General features: G+C 50.4%; 1 protein-coding gene across 1 annotated transcript; it reads right to left on the minus strand.

Annotated features, from left to right (window-relative positions):
- Nucleotides 1-1,930: 1,930 nt before the first annotated feature.
- musk (muscle, skeletal, receptor tyrosine kinase) lies at nt 1,931-17,755 on the minus strand. Its single transcript, XM_062478515.1, has 17 exons — nt 17,185-17,755; nt 14,730-14,856; nt 14,462-14,613; nt 14,005-14,132; nt 13,704-13,845; nt 13,327-13,451; nt 12,399-12,558; nt 11,912-11,918; nt 10,560-10,823; nt 8,924-9,081; nt 8,586-8,609; nt 8,346-8,434; nt 6,872-7,031; nt 6,569-6,761; nt 6,260-6,451; nt 4,308-4,456; nt 1,931-3,196 (listed from the first exon to the last, which is right to left on the minus strand). Exons 1-17 carry the CDS (start codon nt 17,267-17,269, stop codon nt 2,487-2,489), a joined length of 2,865 nt encoding a protein of 954 aa, XP_062334499.1. The 5' UTR covers nt 17,270-17,755; the 3' UTR covers nt 1,931-2,486.
- Nucleotides 17,756-19,067: the final 1,312 nt, after the last annotated feature.

Genomic DNA, 19,067 nt, shown 5'->3' on the forward strand with positions numbered 1-19,067 from the left:
GTGAGGGAGTCGGGCTAGTAATCTGAAGGTTGCCAATTCGATTCCCGGCCGTGCCAAATGACGTTGTGTCCTTGGGCAAGGCACTTCACCCCACTTGCTTCGGGGGGAATGTCCCTGTACTTACTGTAAGTCGCTCTGGATAAGAGCGTCTGCTAAATGACTAAATGTAAATGTAAACTGCCGACAAAGAAACCCTAAAAGCAGTAACATCCAAATTCTAAGTCTCTGCATGCATCTGGATTTCCATCCACTCCAAAGTTTCCTTCTCAAAGTTTTTGGAAAGGAAAGAAAAAGGTGCAGTGGTCTAAATGTTTTCCGGGGTTGTAATATCAAATGAATGGCCAGTGTACAGAAGACTGATATTTAGTCCAGATATAGTATCAAATGAATGGCCGTGTCCAGAAGGATGACATTTAGTCAAGATAACCCGAAATTAAGTGTTGCTGGAATCATGTTTGCGATGCTGACTGCAGAGACTGATTCTCCATTTGCGAGATGGACATACTCCCTTTATTTTCATTTATTCAGAAACAAGGATAATAACATTATAGTCAAGTGCAATCTACAAGTGACACGGATGGAACGCTCTACTGGATGTACTGTATGATGAGCTGCATTCAACTCAACAAAAGTCATACTTACGCGGTTATTTTGGTGAAAGTAACTCAAAAGTAACGCAAAAGTAGCTTAAAGCATAACAATGCAAACACATTAATATTGTAATATAACGAATCACTCTCAAAGGACAGTAACTAGTAATCTGTAATGTATTACACTTTGGAAGTACGGTGCCCAACACTGGTGACAGCAGACCAGGATGAGAGCAGGACAGGCAGGAGGGAGGGAGGGAGACGACAACCAGGTGTGACTGATTGTGTTCAGAGAGAGCTGCCAGAGAGCGTCTCAGTTTGGAGAGTGGAAGTGGAGCGGGGCAGGATGAAGGAGGGCCCCTCCTGCTCTCCACGGTTTAGAGGAACTGAGAGGTCTGACTCAGCCAAGGATGAGCTCCACTGACCACACTATCAACTGTTTACCCTCGACTGTGGAGACCCAAACGCCTGCTCTCTCTCTCTCTCTCTCTCTCTCTCTCTCTCTCTCTCTCTCTCTCTCTCTCTCTCTCTCTCTCTCTCTCTCTCTCTCTCTCTCTCTCTCTCTCTCTCTCTCTCTCTCTCTCTCTCTAGCTCTCTAGCTCTCTCTCTCTTTCTCGCCACATCCAGTCCACATGTGTTTGCTGCACATTAGAACTCCCTGGTGGGGAGAGAGGGTACTGCATGCTCCCCTCCCTCGACAGGTCAGCGTTATGCCCGGCCTGTCTAGTTTACAGTTGTACTGTAGTGTAACGCTAAGGTAGGTGTCCCATGGCTACTGGGTGAGAGAAGGGGGAGGGGAGGAGGAGTAAGAACCGCACGCTGACTGCGGAGTGTGTCCCTGCGGAACGTGTGCGGACAGTGAGGCGGCTGGTGCAGGAGATCCTGGTTCCTCTTTGGGTTCCTGATGGAAAAGGCAGAGAACGCGCTAGAGAACAGCGACAGGGTCACGCACAGTTGATGGACTGAGGTGAGGTCATTGAGTCCCTGTTTCACCTCCTCACTCCCCCCCCCCCCCCCCGGCCTATTTGTCTCCTACCCTCCCTCCCCCCACCTCAGTCGCACCTCTCTCTTCCTCTCTTTCTTGATCTCTGCCATTCTCTATTTCACTACCTCGTTTCCTCTTCTCTCTCTCTTCTTCAGTGAGTCGGCAGGAAGGTGCCTTGGGGGAGAGTGGGGGAGAGTGAGGGAGTCTATTTTCTCTGGCTCGTCTTTCCTGCCTCAAACCTTTTTATCTCTCTCTCTCTCGCTCTCTCTCTCAGTTGTTCTCTTGTTCAGTGTCACTCTCTCTTCCAGTAAGTGATAAAGACAGTTGACACACATTAATGATGGTAACAGTAGAGTGGGTTCTAGTCTTCTTTAATTTGAAAATCAACACTCTTCAAAAAAACACAAACCAGTACACAAACGTATTTAACTGCAGACTAACTAGCTAACTAAATGCAGGAACTAACTAGTTGACTAAATGTATATACTTACCAGCTAACCAAATGCAGGGACTAACTAGTTTATTAAATGCAGAGACTAATTGGCTAACTTAGTGCAGAGGCTAGCTAACTAAATACAATGTCTACACCAAAAACAAACAAAGAGTTTGAAATAAAATAACTGAACAAACATGTCAACATTATTACAATGCCCAAATAGTGGAATACCAACTTGTCTTTAAAAAACATCAACTGCACACATAAACATTAAAGTGATAGTGTGCCATTTGGAATAATGCTAAGGAGTATCTCAAGGCCAGCATTCTGGCAGCAGGTGGATAAATATATAACGTGATGTGAACTGTGAGCTGTAAAGGTTGAGGGGGGTCAATGTTAGGGGACAAGGGTCAAGATGGTGTAGGGTCAGGGGTCAGGAGTCAGGGTTTCGAGTGATGTAGGGGGGGGTCAGAGGTCAGGTTAATGTAGGGTCGGGGTCGTCAGGGGTCAGGGCCAGGCTGACAGTCTGCTGGTGCATGCGGTCCAGGATGCGGTGGATGCTGCTGAAGCTGGGTCTGTCGGTGGGCTGGCTGCTCCAGCAGAGCCTCATCAGGTTGTACAGCTCCAGGGGACACCTGTCTGGGCAGCCCAGGATGTGGCCGTCCCTCACGTAGTAGATCACCTCCTCGTGGGCCATGCCGTAGTACGGCTGCATGCCGTGGGAGAAGATCTCCCACAGGACCACGCCGAACGCCCACACGTCAGACTCGCTGGTGTAGCGGTTGTAGAAGATGGACTCCGGTGGCATCCAGCGGATGGGGATGGCGTCGTTCTCGTTGGCCTTGTAGTAGTCTGCCGAGTAGATGTTCCTGGAGAGGCCAAAGTCGGCGATCTTCACCACCATCTCCTGGCCAACCAGACAGTTCCGGGTGGCGAGGTCGCGGTGGACGAACTTGCGCTCCGACAGGTAGGCCATCCCCGCGGCGACCTGACGGGCCACGAACAGCTGGTCGTCGCAGGCTAGAGGCCCCGCCTCCAGCTCGGAGGAAAAGCTGCGCCCCGATAGGCTGGCTTGGCTGAGGGTGTGTTGGTGGGCGGGGGACCGTCGCCGGAGGAACTCATTCAGGTCGCCATGGGCCATGTACTCAAACATAAGACACATGGGCTTCCCCACAGCACACACACCTGTAGGAAAGGACACACATGGGTCAGATACACACACACATCCACAGCTGTCAGCTAAACGGACAACCTGATATCCCACCCACGTCATATTTAAGCAGAGTACAGTAGCGGCTGGGCTCTGATGTAAACATGGCATGTCACTAACATGACACACACAATCCTCCCACACCTGGCTCTGTTTGTATGTCTGCGTGTGTATGTGTGTGTGTTTCAACAGGCACATGAGAGACCAGAGATTTCATTCATTAGTTCCTGTCCCAAAGGGCATATTAAGGGTCATCTCTCCAGTGAATGATCAGGTCTATTTACATCTCTCTCTCTCTCTCTCTCTCTCTCTCTCTCTCTCTCTCTCTCTCTCTCTCTCTCTCTCTCTCTCTCTCTCTCTCTCTCTCTCTCTCTCTCTCTCTCTCTCTCTCTCTCTCTCTCTCCTCTCTCTCTCTCTCTCTCTCTCTCTCTGTCTCTCTGTCTCTCTCTCTTCTATCTCTTCCTCTCTCACTGCAGTGCAGTAGTTTAGCGATACCCTTGAGGGAAGGACTTCATAGTAATGGGATCAAGATGTTTTCAGTACACAGCTAGTCTATATATAGAGAAGGTCAGGCACATGCTGCATAAATATGCATTTTAACTGATGAAACCCTTTCAACAGGGGTACTAATGGATGGCCTCTTCTAAAGAAAATCAATTTTGACCGACATTTCAACTGAGCAAATGAGCGAAGCAGGTTCAGGCAAGGCACTCGGGCAGCGCACGTCATACCACCCATCACCGTGCCCTCAGGCCATAGGCGTAGCTCGACAGGCGGCGCTATAAAGCAGCTCCATGCACGCACACGCATTGTCGAACCTATACAAATACATTTGATTTGATTTGAACCTGCCGTCTGCGTTGCTGCCACCCACCACCGTCCCCTTCACCCCCGTGTTGTCTGTCTGTGCTCCCCGTGGGGGATTTAACTCGTTGCTCCCTGCCTCATGTCTTGCATATGCAGTGAAGGCACATCCATTCCGCCAATGTAAAACCATTTGTCATGTGTAAGAATAAATGGTGAAATCAATCACGTGAGTGTCTTGACTGAACTAGCGTATGAGGTCGGGGTGGTCAATGAACTCACCTAACAGTCGCACGATGTTGGGGTGGTCAAACTCGGCCATGAGGGCTGCCTCTCTCTGGAAATCGTTCTGCATGTCAGCCGACGCCTCTTCCTTCAACATCTTCACAGCGACCATGGTGAAGGGCTCCACTGACAGCAGACCTGGGGCCCTGAGGAAACACACACATGGACATGGTCAAACTGGCACGATAGATCGATCGGATCCAACATGGATCCTAGTGGATCTCTGAGCCAAAATGGCAGCATTGCGTGTCACCCTGCTTCCTGAGGTTTCCTGTGACTGCTAAACATGCCGGAAGAGGACACAAATAGATCTGCCACACACATGCATGTACACACACACACACACACACAAAGACCAACAGGCATACAGATAGTACACATGCATGTACACACACACACACATACACACACACACACACACCAACAGGCATACAGATAGTACACATGCATGTACACACACACACACACACACACAAAGACCAACAGGCATACAGATAGTACACACACACACACACACACACACAAAGACCAACAGGCATACAGATAGTACACATGCACACACACACACACAAACACCAACAGGCATACAGATAGTACACATGCACACACACACACACAAACACCAACAGGCATACAGATAGTACACATGCACATGCACACACACACACACAAACACCAACAGGCATACAGATAGTACACACACACACACACACACAAACACCAACAGGCATACAGATAGTACACACACACACACACACACAAACACCAACAGGCATACAGATAGTACACATGTATGCACACACACACACACACACACACACACAAACACCAACAGGCATACAGATAGTACACACACACACACAAACACCAACAGGCATACAGATAGTACACACACACACAAACACCAACAGGCATACAGATAGTACACATGTATGCACACACACACACATACACACTACCTTCTCTTCCTCTCTCACACCCCTTCACATGGGAAGCTTCACATTGAGGCCATCTGATGGGGCAGATATTATCTCCCAGGGTCTATTTAGAGCTAGTGCGTGTCTGCACATAGGGACGTGTGTGTGTGTGTGTGTGTGTGTGTGTGTGTGTGTGTGTGTGTAAGAAAGAAAGGGGGGTGTTGACGGTGAAGTTTTGTGTGCGTGTGTGTGAGAGAGGGTGAGGCTGTGTGTGTGTGTGAGGGTGAGGGTGTGTGTGAGGGTTAAATATCCCACGACTCCCACTTCCCAGGAGTCTCTGTGTGCTGGAGGCATTCCGCTGCGTTGCCACAGGATTATCAGGAGAGGAGGAGCTGGAGCACAGCTCGCGCTCTTAGCACCTGTCTCTCTCTCTGCCTCTTCCTGTCCGCCTGGACCTTTCTTCCTCTTTCTAGCTGTCTGTCGTTTTTTGGCCATTTACCTGTCTGTCTGTCTCTCTGCCTGCCTGCCAGTCAGCCTTGCCTGCCTTTCTGTCTTCCAGTATGTCTGTCTGACTGCCTGTCTGTTTGCCAGTCTGTCTGTCTGTCTATCTTCCGGGCAGTCGGGAGGTTTAACGACGTTTGGCGACAGTTACGCTAGGGTAAGCTAGCTCTCAGAAGGCTGGCATGTGTTGCCAGTCATGAGACGGTCTGAGTGACGCAGCAGCAATATTCAGAGCCCCGGCCTAACCCTGTTTCCTTGCTGCTGTTAGTCCCGCTAGCGTCATCCACAGAAACCAGAGACACCCCCCAAACACCCTGCCAACCCCCCCCCCCATCACACACACACTCCTCCACCCAGCATCTCACCTGGAACACTCATCCATGACCCGCTCCCTGATGTCTCCATCCACCCCGTGCACTCCTACCTCCCCCCAACCCCCCTCTGAGCTATCTCGATTGCACCTATCCTCTTACGATGCCCCCCCCTCCCCCATGTTTCTCCCCCACCCCTCCCTCCCTCCCACCACCTCACCTGGCCTGGAAGACGCGGCCGAAGGCCCCCTCTCCGATGTCTCGGACGTACTGGATGTTGTTGCGGGGGTATTCCAGGGCCAGCAGCTTGGTGTTCAGGAGCAGGGGGAGGCGCTGGTACATGGGGTTGGGGTGGAGGCGGTCCAGCAGAAGCTCCGAGGGCAGGGCGGTCAGGGTGGGGGCCTCCATCGCCCTTGGAGACGGGGGGTTGGGTGGGAGGGGGGTGGGGTGGGGTGAGGGGGTACAGGGTTAATGTGACTGGTAACCGTAGACTCCGGAGCGCAACTGGTTGTCGCCACCCGGGGCTCACCTCTTCCTGTTTCTCCAAAGCTTCCTCCTGCGTCGACACATGAGGACGATGATGGTGAGGAAGGCCATGCCCGCCACGCCCGCCAGCAGGCAGATGATGACACTCATGGAGTAGGCGGGGTAGACGGGGAGAGGGGGGAGGGGTGGGGTCTGACGGGGGAACGAGGTCTCCGGCTTCACCACCGTGGCTGAGACTGGGAGGGGGGAGGAGAGAGAGAGGTGTGAAGAGGGAGAGAGACATAACAGAACCAACACAGAGAGATAGTTGTGTGTGTGTGTGTCTGTGTTTGGGTGTGTGTCTCACCCTCTCCACACCGGGGGATGCTGCAGTACTCCCAACGAACGTTTGGGTTGGAGGTGTAACACCAGGGTCTCTCACTGACCCCTCCAGGGTTCCTGCACCTGCTTCCCGCGTTCCGCAGCTCTGGAATCACCTCCGCGGACAGCCGGTGCTGGTGGGGATTCTAGAATCAGAACCCAGGAACCATAGAACCAGAACATTTCACTGGGGGCATTTTCACAGGAACCAGGATAAAGACATTTTCCAGATACAACCATCCACTCAAAATTCTTAATTCACATTAGGTAAATATACATCAATAATATAGAAAATATACATAACAATGTATATGACGGTTCTAATCTGTATAAATCTCTCTCTCTCATTATATATATATATATATATATATATATATATATATATATATATATATCTCATCGCACATAATTGTTTTCATTAACTTTTTCATTTGTGTTTTCATGTTGTGCATTAGTATTAAAATGAACAAGACTTGACACTAATGTGTGGAGTTGAGAAATTGTTTGACAACTGGAGTCAGAGATAAACCACAGTAAAGTGCTGGAGATTAAGACCCACCAAGGGACCTGCTGGGTTCCTGAAGGCATGCATCCCCTGTGGTTCTAATGGGGCGGTCTGATAGCTAATGGATCCAACATGGTCCTGAGTGGATTGGGGCTTGTTATTGTGGTGGTGTGTGTGTGTGGTGTGTGTGTGACGTGTGTGTGCCTGCGTGCGTGTGTGTGGTGTGTGTGTGTGTGTGGTGTGTGAGGGGATTGGGGGTCTCTGACAGCTGGTAGGGTTTCCTGTGAGAACTTCGGGAGTGTGTTCACTGTCAGTTTCAAGCATAAGTCTGTAAAGACTGTGCCCCCCCCCCACACACACACACACACACTCCCTTTACAGGGATCATTATGATTACCAGTGAGAGAGAGAGAAAGAGTGAGAGTGTGACGTGTGTGAGAGGGTGAACGTGTTTTGTGTGTTTGTGTGTGTGAGGGATAGAAAGATAGAGATAGATAGAAAGAAAGAGAGTGTGTCTTGCGTGTGAAGACTAATTGCTTCCAGAACAGGATGTGACACTGTGAACCCCTCCCCTCTCAGCACTAGGCACACACACACACAATAATCCAGCGTTCCCTCCCCCACCCATTCTGCCTCACATACCCCCTGAGTTTTTGTATGTGTACTAGATGTTTATTGCTCCAGATCTCCCCCAGAGAAGGGGAGAGAGTGTGAGGAAGATTACAAACACCAACAAATAGTGTCTGGTGTTGGCTCATTCCTCTGCGACTGTGTCAGCTAAGCACGGACTTGGGTTGTCAGTGAAACGACACCGCATTACAGACATCACGCTGTGCGAGAGTTAGTGTGTGAGGCGCTAGTGTGTATCTCTGTGTGGTGATGTTAGAGAGTTAGTGTAGAGAGAGAGAGAGAGAGACAGAGAGCGAGAAAGAGAGAGAGAGAGATAGTTTCCTACCTGCTGGTTCCAAGGCTGACAGGGGACGCCAGAGCTGGTCACGTTCACCCCGCCCTGATAAAAGCGGCCTCTGTCATCATAGCACGTGGCTGAGGACACACACACATGCACAGAGACACACACATGCACACGCACACATACACAACTTTCATCACTCTCATTGCAAAACGTTGAAGTTTGAAATGCTTCAGCAGAAATTTCAGCTGGCCAGTATTTGGACACAGATCACTTCAGACTTACTTGTAACTTGATCTTTCTTTATGTCTGAAACACAGAGGTGAGAACATCAGACACAGTCCAACAGATGGGAAACAGACCCGACACACAGTCACTGCAGTTGATTGGCTACTGCACCCAGGAAGTCTAAAGGATTAGCTCCAGCATGGTGTGGTTGGATTTAGTATTTCCATAGTATTCATCTTTGTAATACATGTTTAGAGGTGTTTGTTGGGGTGAATGGGGCTCTGGAAATCTGGGTGGTGATCTAGAGGTGTGGTATGAGGGGGGGGGGGGGGGGGGGTCTGGGGGTCTGGTCATTGGGGGGGTCAATGGCTTGTCGAGAGGCAGGAGTGTCTTACCTAAGAAGGGCACGTGTGTGCAGGCAGCAGGGTCGGCGTGCAGGCTGGGCAGGGCCTGACAGTTGGGCAGGGGGGGGCGCAGGCCTGTGTGAGCCCCCCCCTCCAGCAGCAGCCACTCCTTCTGGCAGAACAGCTCCTTCACTGCCAGACAGTGCTCCCTGGGGGTCACACACATAACCCCCACACACACACATAACCCCCCCCCCACACACACACACACAAATAACCCCCACAAACACACACATATAACCCCCCCCCCACAGACACACACATTACCCACACACACATAACCCACACACACACACGGGAGACAGATGAAGAGAATCGTTGGGAGGGAGAGTGGAAAGAAGAGAGGGATAAAGGGAGACTGTAAATCTTCCTGGAGAAGGTCTACATCAGATACACATCTGCATCAACTCACATGCGAGAGGGAGGGTTAAGGCCAAATCCCAATACTAATAGAGAGAGAGAGAGACTGGAGAGATGACCCTTAATATGTCTTACCCCTTACCCCTAGCCCTTAGTTTTGCGCGTTCCCGTGAGAGGAAGTGGTGTCCCAATACTCTTTTTGATCGAGGGGTAGGGCTAAGACGAAGGGGTATACACCCCTTAAAACCAAGTGAGCTCGGGGGCTTACTTGAAACCCAGGGGTATGTGAATACTGCACTACCTGCAACAATGGCGGACAGATCATCCAGAGAGTCCCATATATGTAATATTTTCGGCTTAAATAATTGAGAAATAGTTTTGTGCTCTACACAGTCCTATACACACACACACACACACGCACACACACACACACACACACACGCGGAGGCCGGCCGCAGGCCTCGTCGGCTGCCTCACAGTAGCTGTGGTCAGCAGGGCAGCATGGTGTCTGTTCCGTGTGGTCCTGGTCTAACTCCTCTCTCTCTTCTCCTCTCCACCGTCCTGCTCCTGGTGTGTGGCTCCTGTCACTTCCCCGTAGAGTGGAGGTAAGTTCCGGTCTGATGCAGCTTGGTGTTGTGAGATAAACCACAGTAAAGTGCTGGAGATTAAGACCCACCAAGGGACCTGCTGGGTTCCTGAAGGCATGCATCCCCTGTGGTTCTAATGGGGCGGTCTGATAGCTAATGGATCCAACATGGTCCTGAGTGAAGAACATGTATTTGCAACCATGTTCTTAATTGAAACGTTTTTAAAAATCGCTAGTTTGCTACGCTAACGTTAAATTTGCTGATTTGCACAACAGTCCCGCATTTCTCAGATTAATTAGCCTTGAATGGACTCCATGCATGTCTACAGTTTTTCTTAAAATCCATTAGCAGCGAATTTCAAACGAATTTCATTTGATATCAGTGCATAACACTACTTGCTTTGGAATCATCGATATACGTAACTGTAACCAAGTGGTGTCTCATTTCATAGGGCTATGTATCCCTTACCCCTCAGTTTCGAGACACAAGGGCTACGGGTAAACTAAGGGCTAGGGGTAAACTAAGGGCTAGGGGTAAACTAAGGGCTAGGGGTAAGACAGAGTATTGGGATTTGGCCTAAGGCTGGGCCATTACCTTTAGACAGGCTTGGAGGAGGGGTTAGGAGTGGAGCCATTAGATGCAAATGAGTATGGGGGCGGGGTTAGGGGTGGATAGAGTACCTGCAGATAGGTTTGGGGGCGGGGCCGAGGCCTGAGGGGTTGCAGTCCTGGAAGGAGAGGTGGCAGAGCAGGGAGCGAGCGGCGGGGCTACAGAGCGCGCTCAGTCCGTCCAGCTCCACCCACGCACTTTGGACCAGGAACTCCTGGGCGTCTTCGGGGTCGGCCAGCGACGTGTTGAAAAACACCAGAGCTTCGCTGCGCAGCACGCTACGACAGACCTCCCCACGGTACACACTGCAGTACCCTGTCACCCCCTTATACAACCTAGACACACACACAATGCCACATCAGAGAGAAAGACACGCACACACGCACATCAGAGGGAGAGAGTCACGGTACCAAAGTTAAGTAACACACACGCACAAACATCCACATCAGAAGAAAACACACACTTTATGAATGCGAGACCACATACACACAAACACACACATCAGAGGAAAACACGATATTTGCCTTCCACTCACACACACACACATGCTCACACATCACCACAAGAACACAAACCAGCATCACCACAGGAATACACACACACACACAACCAACTGATAAACAAAGACATTATAGAGCCTAAATGTCTCCTCTTTGTCTCTGAGTGTCGTGCCGTGTATGCGCGCATGCGCCTGTGTGTGTTTGCGCAAGGCAGATCTCTATCCATGTGGTAACATTGTCCAGATGGTGAAGGAGTCTGTTGGTTCAGCAGAGTTCAGCCCCATGCCAGATACACAGGCTGTTAGAATGGTGGCTGGTTCATTCACTCAGAGACAGGGTTTATTTTGCTAGCTGCCCCTACAGGAAGCCCACTCATCTGCTTCATTAGCTAGCTGCCCCTACAGGAAGCCCACTCATCTGCTTCATTAGCTAGCTGCCCCTACAGGAAGCCCACTAAGCTTCCTGGAGTCGTCTTCTTCTCTGTGTTAAGAGAGGTAAACCTACTCTGTGTGCTCTCTAAGGCTAAGCAGGTTCTAGGAGCTGTTCCTTGACCCGCTCTCTCTCTCTCGTTTTATTGGAGAGTTCACATGCAGCAGCTGCAGCCGAGAGTCGGAACGTCTGAAGCGTTGAAATGTCCGTTTTAAGACTTTCCACATTCCCCCCCAAAACATTCAAGAAGTTCAATCTGAAACCATTTAGACTGTTATGAACCCTTCGCTTTTACACGAAACATCTGAACAAAACACAGCAGACCATAGCACAAGGTTACCCAAGACAGCGGACCATAGCACAACGTTACCCAACACAGCAGACCATAGCACAACGTTACCCAACACAGCAGACCATAGCACAACGTTACCCAACACAGCAGACCAGACCGCGACGCAACGCACAACACCAAGCTGCATCAGACCGGAACTTACCTCCACTCTACGGGGAAGTGACAGGAGCCACACACCAGGAGCAGGACGGTGGAGAGGAGAAGAGAGAGAGGAGTTAGACCAGGACCACACGGAACAGACACCATGCTGCCCTGCTGACCACAGCTACTGTGAGGCAGCCGACGAGGCCTGCGGCCGGCCTCCGCGTGTGTGTTTGTGTGTGCGTGTGTGTGTGTGTGTGTGTGGGGATAACGATGCTGACCAAATGGGGAGTGATAGAAACAACAAATCAGGCCCACTGGACAGCTGAAGACGCGGATTGCTCAAACACACACACACACACACACAGCAGCTCGCAAAACATTACTGTCGCACACAGAGACAATCAATGAAAAATCTCCTTCTGAACCGTTCAGTAGGTGCCCCTAGTTAGGTGGGTTTGGGTGTAGCTGTGGGTGTAGGTGGTCTGCCTGTCTCTCCAGTGGATGGGCCTGTTTAGGGTGTTGGGTTGGGCTGGAGCTGGTCCTACCTGCCACGGTGACCCGGGCAGTGGCCTTGACGGTGTTGGCCCCGGCACTGTGTCTGTTGGAGGCCAGACAGGTGTACAGGGCCGGCTTGGTGACAGTGACCCGGAGCACTGACTGAACCACTTCTCCTGTCAGGGTCTCCTCCACGGAGCCCTCGGAAATCTGAGAGGAGAAGGAGGAGGGGGGAGCGGGGGAGAGAGAGCAACACAGGTGGACAGGGAGAGACAGGGAGAGGATCCAGACTTTAGACCAGTTTTTCAAATGTGTTTTCGTGTTTGCCGGCATGTGTGTGGGTGAGAAAAGAGAGAGAGAGAGAGAGAGAGAGAGAGAGAGAGTGGATACAGACATTACACCACTTTTTTATGTGTTTTTGTGTTTGCCTGCATATGTGTGTGAGGAAGAGAGAGAGAGAGAGAGAAAGACAGAGAGAGAGAGAGAGAGAGAGAGAGAGAGAGAGAGAGAGAGAGAGAGAGAGAGAGAGAGAGAGAGAGAGAGAGAGAGAGAGAGAGAGAGAGAGAGAGAGGGTACAGAACTGTGTGTTCCTTGCTTCACTCCTGGTCCTGATATATGTGGGGTCTATATTTGACAGTGAGGCTCACTGGGTCTCTTTTAGCAAGCCCTTCATCCGGCTGGAGGAAATTAATGACTTGAGGGAGCTGCCAAAAGACCTTGTCCCACGCAGTCATTTTTAATCATTAGACCAACATCCCCCCCCACAGACACACACACACCAAATAGATGCACAATCACACGCACACATATGTATTTCGAGCATAACAAAATCTGTTATTACACAGCCCTGGGGACAGAGTCCTTGTCATTAGGGAGACCATCTCAACAGCACAAACAGAAGACTGGCTCCCAGTATTGTGTCAGAGACCTGTCATGTCATGTCTCTGTTGTAGACGCGGGGTGTGAAAGCTGACTCACCGTGTTGCTGTTTTCAAGCCAAGTGATGGTAGGGATGGGGTTTCCAGTCGCGTCGCATTCCAGAGACACCTCACTGCCAAACGGCACGCGCTGCTCCTTTGGCACACGCAAGATTCTGGCCGGGGCTAAACACACACACACACACAGCTACAGTAAACACATTCTTAAAGAAATGAAGGTTTTTTAGTAGGCTTTCCTTTTTTGATCATGAGCTGTGGGGTCCTGTATTCCAGACAACAAACCACCACAGGGTGTGGTGTATCCTACGGTCACAGGCACCACAATTGAGCTATTGTGCTATTAATTACCACCACCCATGCTATGGTGCTGCTGTTATTGCAGCATGCTGCGTGGTGTGTAATGCAGGGAACACCTACCCTGGACTGCGATAGTGACCGGCTTGGAGAAGGCGATCCCGAAGCTGTTCTTGGCCACGCAGCGGTACTGACCCGCGTCCTGCCTCTGGATGGTGTGGATCTTCAGAGCTCCGTAATCCAGGATGGTGATGCGATCACTGACCTGCAGGGGGAGAACCGCACAGGGGCTTCTTAGATGGGACGACCGCCTCTATAGATGTCACCACTGAGAACATCGTCATGACGACGGTCTGTCAGGAGACCACCTTCACTGCTGCACCAGCTGAGTGAACCAGCACGTGTGAGTCCACCTCTCTCCCACCTTGATGAGACCGTCGTCTTTGATCCAGGAGATGTCGGGTTTGGGGTTGCCGAGGGTGACGCAGGGCAGCACAGCCTTGGAGTCCAACATGAGGGTGACGTTGTTGGGGTGGCGCTTGATCTGGGGTTCTGACAGTGACACACACACACACACACACAGACAGAACACTGTTAGTGGACACAGACAGTGTGGGAGGGAACAATTTGTCCAGTAAAGGGCACCTCATCAGCTGTCTCTGGCGCGATCAGAACACAGAGAGATACTGCTGAGCTGTTTAGCTGGGTTGGCATAACTGGCGCAGCCTGGCGTGGCCTTTACCCTCCGCCATCTAGCCTGGAGCCTGGAGCCTGACATGAGTGTCTCTGGGAGGCGTAGGGGGGTGGGGGAGGGAGGGAGGCGGGAGGCGGGGCGAGGGGCAGGGACAGGGCGACGGAGTGACACAGACAGACAGACGTACTCATCTTGAGCTGGAGGGCTCCGCAGCTCATGGCTGGCTCTCCCACACCGTTGGTGGCGAGGCAGCAGTACTCCCCGCTGTCAGAGTCTCGGACGTGGGGGATGACCAGGATCTGACCCTGCTCCCTGGTCACGTAGCGACTGTCATAGTAACTATGAAGGAGGGGACAAGGGAGACCAAGGGAGGCAGAGAGAGAGAGAGAGATTCTTCAGCCTTTACTCATCCAACATTATCTGTTGGGTGAAAGGCATTGTGGGCAGTCTCTTACGGGATTGGGTGGTTGTTGCGTGTCCAGGTGATATCAGCAGCAGGGCGGGACTGGACCTCGCAGATGAAAGTGGCATTGTGATCCAGGAGGACGTCTACAGTCTCTAGTAGAGTGATGATGCGGGGTGCTGGACACACACACGCACACACACACACACACACACACACACAAGTAAATACAGGAAGAAACATCTAGAACGCTAGTTGTGGAAGACTTTGCCTCTCCACAGTGGCTCATCCTCAGCATACACAAACAGCTGTTTATAACTTGTTTGAAGTAAACAGCGTCAGTAAACAGCGTCCGTAAACAACGTTGGGAGTACCGAGCCGCTGTACTGAGTCATGTTCTGTGACTGGTGCCATTTGTCCGTTTCTGTGTGTGTTTATGCGTGCGTGTGCGTGTGTGTGTGCGCTGTGTCGTCCCCTCAGTTAAGCCATGCCATGCATCACACAGAAAACAGCTGGATACTCTCAGGATCTCTGAATTCCTCACGTTCACATTTGGTCCTTGTCAGCAGGTCACATTTGTCTGGTGTGTGTGTTGTGAAACATTGTTTTCACAACAAAATAGCAGAAATACCGAACTCTGTCAAGTTACGAAGGAGAGTCGTGTCAGAGAGAAAGAGGGAGACAGACAAAGATACAGAGAGAGAGAGAGAGAGAGAGAGAGCGAGAGAGAGAGAGAGAGAGAGAGAGAGAGAGAGAGAGAGAGAGAGAGAGAGAGAGAGAGAGAGAGAGAGACCTCAGGAATGCTCCTGTCTCTTGGACAGCTGATTGGTACTGTCATTGATGTGAGTCTAGAATAGACTCCTGTTATATTTACAGTCATAAAGCCAATGTACACCTCCAACTCAGGGTCTGTGATGTACCAGGACCACACACACACACACACACACACAGAGGAGGACATAGGCTGGTTTTCTGTTAGAACACAGGCATAGTTATTTAAGGCAGTTCATCATAGCATGTTATGAAGTTGTGGATTGTTATTCAGAGAGACACATACCATGGCTGTGTCCTAACAACTCATCACCTACACTCACAGACAACTCGCTGGCCGGGTTACCACGAATATGAGCCATGATATATGCGTCTGTCTGTTTGTGCGTGTGCGCGCGTGTGTGTACGTTTTTGCAAGTGTGTGCATACAGGAAGAGTGGCTAGTTGCCAGGGGAACTAAGGGCTTAAGCTGAATATAGGGTATCAGTAGACTAAGACCCTGAGCATGGAGAGAGACTCCAGCCATGTTACACCAACCCAACAGTAGCAGGACAACCCTCTGCTGCTGTAGCTCCAGAGCAGGACAACACTACTGTCTCTGTAGCTCCAGAGCAGGACAACACTACTGTCCCTGTAGCTCCAGAGCAGAACAACACTACTGTCCCTGTAGCTCCAGAGCAGAACAGCACTACTGTCTCTGTAGCTCCAGAGCAGAACAGCACTACTGTCTCTGTAGCTCCAGAGCAGGACAGCACTACTGTCCCTGTAGCTCCAGAGCAGGACAGCACTACTGTCTCTGTAGCTCCAGAGCAGAACAACACTACTGTCCCTGTAGCTCCAGAGCAGAACAACACTACTGTCCCTGTAGCTCCAGAGCAGAACAGCACTACTGTCTCTGTAGCTCCAGAGCAGAACAGCACTACTGTCTCTGTAGCTCCAGAGCAGGACAGCACTACTGTCCCTGTAGCTCCAGAGCAGGACAGCACTACTGTCCCTGTAGCTCCAGAGCAGGACAACACTACTGTCTCTGTAGCTCCAGAGCAGAACAGCACTACTGTCCCTGTAGCTCCGAGAGCAGAACAACACTACTGTCCCTGTAGCTCCAGAGCAAGACAGCACTACTGTCCCTGTAGCTCCGAGAGCAGAACAGCACTACTGTCCCTGTAGCTCCAGAGCAGAACAGCACTACTGTCCCTATAGCTCCAGAGCAGGACAACACTACTGTCTCTGTAGCTCCAGAGCAGGACAACACTACTGTCTCTGTAGCTCCAGAGCAGGACAGCACTACTGTCCCTGTAGCTCCAGAGCAGGACAACACTACTGTCCCTGTAGCTCCAGAGCAGGACAGCACTACTGTCCCTGTAGCTCCAGAGCAGAACAGCACTACTGTCCCTATAGCTCCAGAGCAGGACAACACTACTGTCTCTGTAGCTCCAGAGCAGGACAACACTACTGTCTCTGTAGCTCCAGAGCAGGACAGCACTACTGTCCTTGTAGCTCCAGAGCAGGACAGCACTACTGTCCCTGTAGCTCCGAGAGCAGAACAACACTGTCACCAGTGCTGCACACTATTTTGTATCTCTCCTGCCCTCCAGTGTTTCAGATACTACTAACAGAGCAACTAGATTTAGTCTATAGGACCCTTCACGATAGAACATTAAAATCACATCCTGAGGTATTTAACAGTTGAACTACCCTTAGAACCCATATATTTAACCTATCCTTAGAACACTCACGTCTCTGCAGTCCATGGCAGGCTGTGAGAACAACACACATTACTAGGACCCGGACCAGGACCTGGACCTGTTCTAGTAGTTTCATGTTGCTTCTGGAAGGATTCTGGTCCTGTTCTGTTCAGTCTCCCATCTGGGGCCAGGGTTTGTCCGTAATTCTGTTGGTAGGTTTTATGTTGTAGTCCGACTGGAAGTTTACTAGGCTGTTTTTGCAGACATAATACAGCGTGTTACAGCACCCGCCATGCTAGCTAGCTAACTGGAAGCTCGGGTATCTCTCTCTCTCTCTCTCTTCCTCTCTCTCTGCTATCTGTCTCTCTGACTGGGCTGACGGACAGTAGCAGCTGTTTCAAAGCTACTTAAGAGTCTCTCATGATACACCAGCACACACACAAAATCAGTCAACACGACACACCAGTTCTACTATAAAAGTGTTTGATGGTGATAATGCCCCCATGCACAAAGTGATTCAGAATACATTTTAGTGTGGGAAAACATAACCTGACCTGCACAGATCCCTGACCTCAACAGCATCAAACATATTTGGAATCAATTCTAACGCCATCAGTCAGCCAGGTCCAATCACCCAACATCAGCGCCCAACCTCCTAGTGCTCTTGTCCCATTCAAAATCTTGTTTTCCGTAGACCCTAACCCTGAACCTAACCCCAAACCCAATCCTAACCATAACAATAGCCGAAAAACCCAACCTGAACCCAAATCCTAAACCTAGCCTCCTCTCCTAACCCTGACCAGACAAATATATCTAACTCCTAACCCCAACCCTTAATGCAATTCTAAACCTAACACACATTTGTGTTGCTCTGATTGGTATCAATCCAATTCTATACAATGGCGTCCAGAGTCATTTGGTCTGTGCCCTTTGGAAATCAAAAATGTACTCTGAGGTTCCAGACTGCTCTGGTTATGTTCCTAAAACCTTCTAGAAACATACACTTAACAGGAATATGACCCCACCAGCTACATTTTTCCTTGTGACATATTTGTGAAGGAATTTCTGATCCCCAAAAGAATTGTCAAACAAATAAGCACACAAACACACACCCGCACAAACACACACGCACACTAACGCACCCTCAGGCAGCCTTTGTGTAGACCAGTCCACCTGTTGCTTGGCTCCAGGCATCCTGTGGTTTATTTTAAGCGGGAATGACATTTCCCAGACTGTTGTTTGCTGCCATACACACAGCCATGCGCGGGCCTTCAGACTATTGTGTTCCCAGGGTGTGTGTATGCCTGTGTGTGTGCGGTTCATTCTTTCCATCAGAAGCTTTGTGTACCATTCTTCCTTAACACATTAATGGAGAGACATCAGCCACCCGTAACGAACCTACTGTACATGAACTCATACTGAGTATACCTACATATCCAATGAGATCACAGCCCTGCAGTAGACTGACCAATGAGATGAGTATTCTAGTCTTACAGTACTTCATCCCCAGTTGTTCCCTGAGCTGGCTGTGCAGATGAGTCAGCCATGCCAGTGATGCTGCACCGCCCCCTGCTGTCTGAGGAAGGATGCTGCACCATGGACATTACAGGCTGCTGTTGGTCCACTTCCTGCTCCGGTCTACTGTATAGTCTCTCAGAACCGTAACCAAAACCCCATGACCGTAACCCCAGCTTCATGGGATCAGAAGGGAGACTGCATGTGTATGTGTACGTGTGATTGTGTGTGTGTATTTGCGTGTGTGGGTGTGTTCGTTGTGGTACAGTGGAACAGCTGTCTGTGAGTGTGTCAATAAACACCAAGACACAGTTTAAACATGCCCGGCAGCATTGCTTTGCAAGACACGCCAACCACCTTAACATACACCCATGTGTATATGCTTTGCTAAAGGCTTTATGTTTGTATTTTCATGGGTT

The sequence above is a fragment of the Osmerus eperlanus genome, chromosome 14 (assembly GCF_963692335.1).
Source record: "Osmerus eperlanus chromosome 14, fOsmEpe2.1, whole genome shotgun sequence".
Taxonomy (NCBI): domain Eukaryota; kingdom Metazoa; phylum Chordata; class Actinopteri; order Osmeriformes; family Osmeridae; genus Osmerus; species Osmerus eperlanus.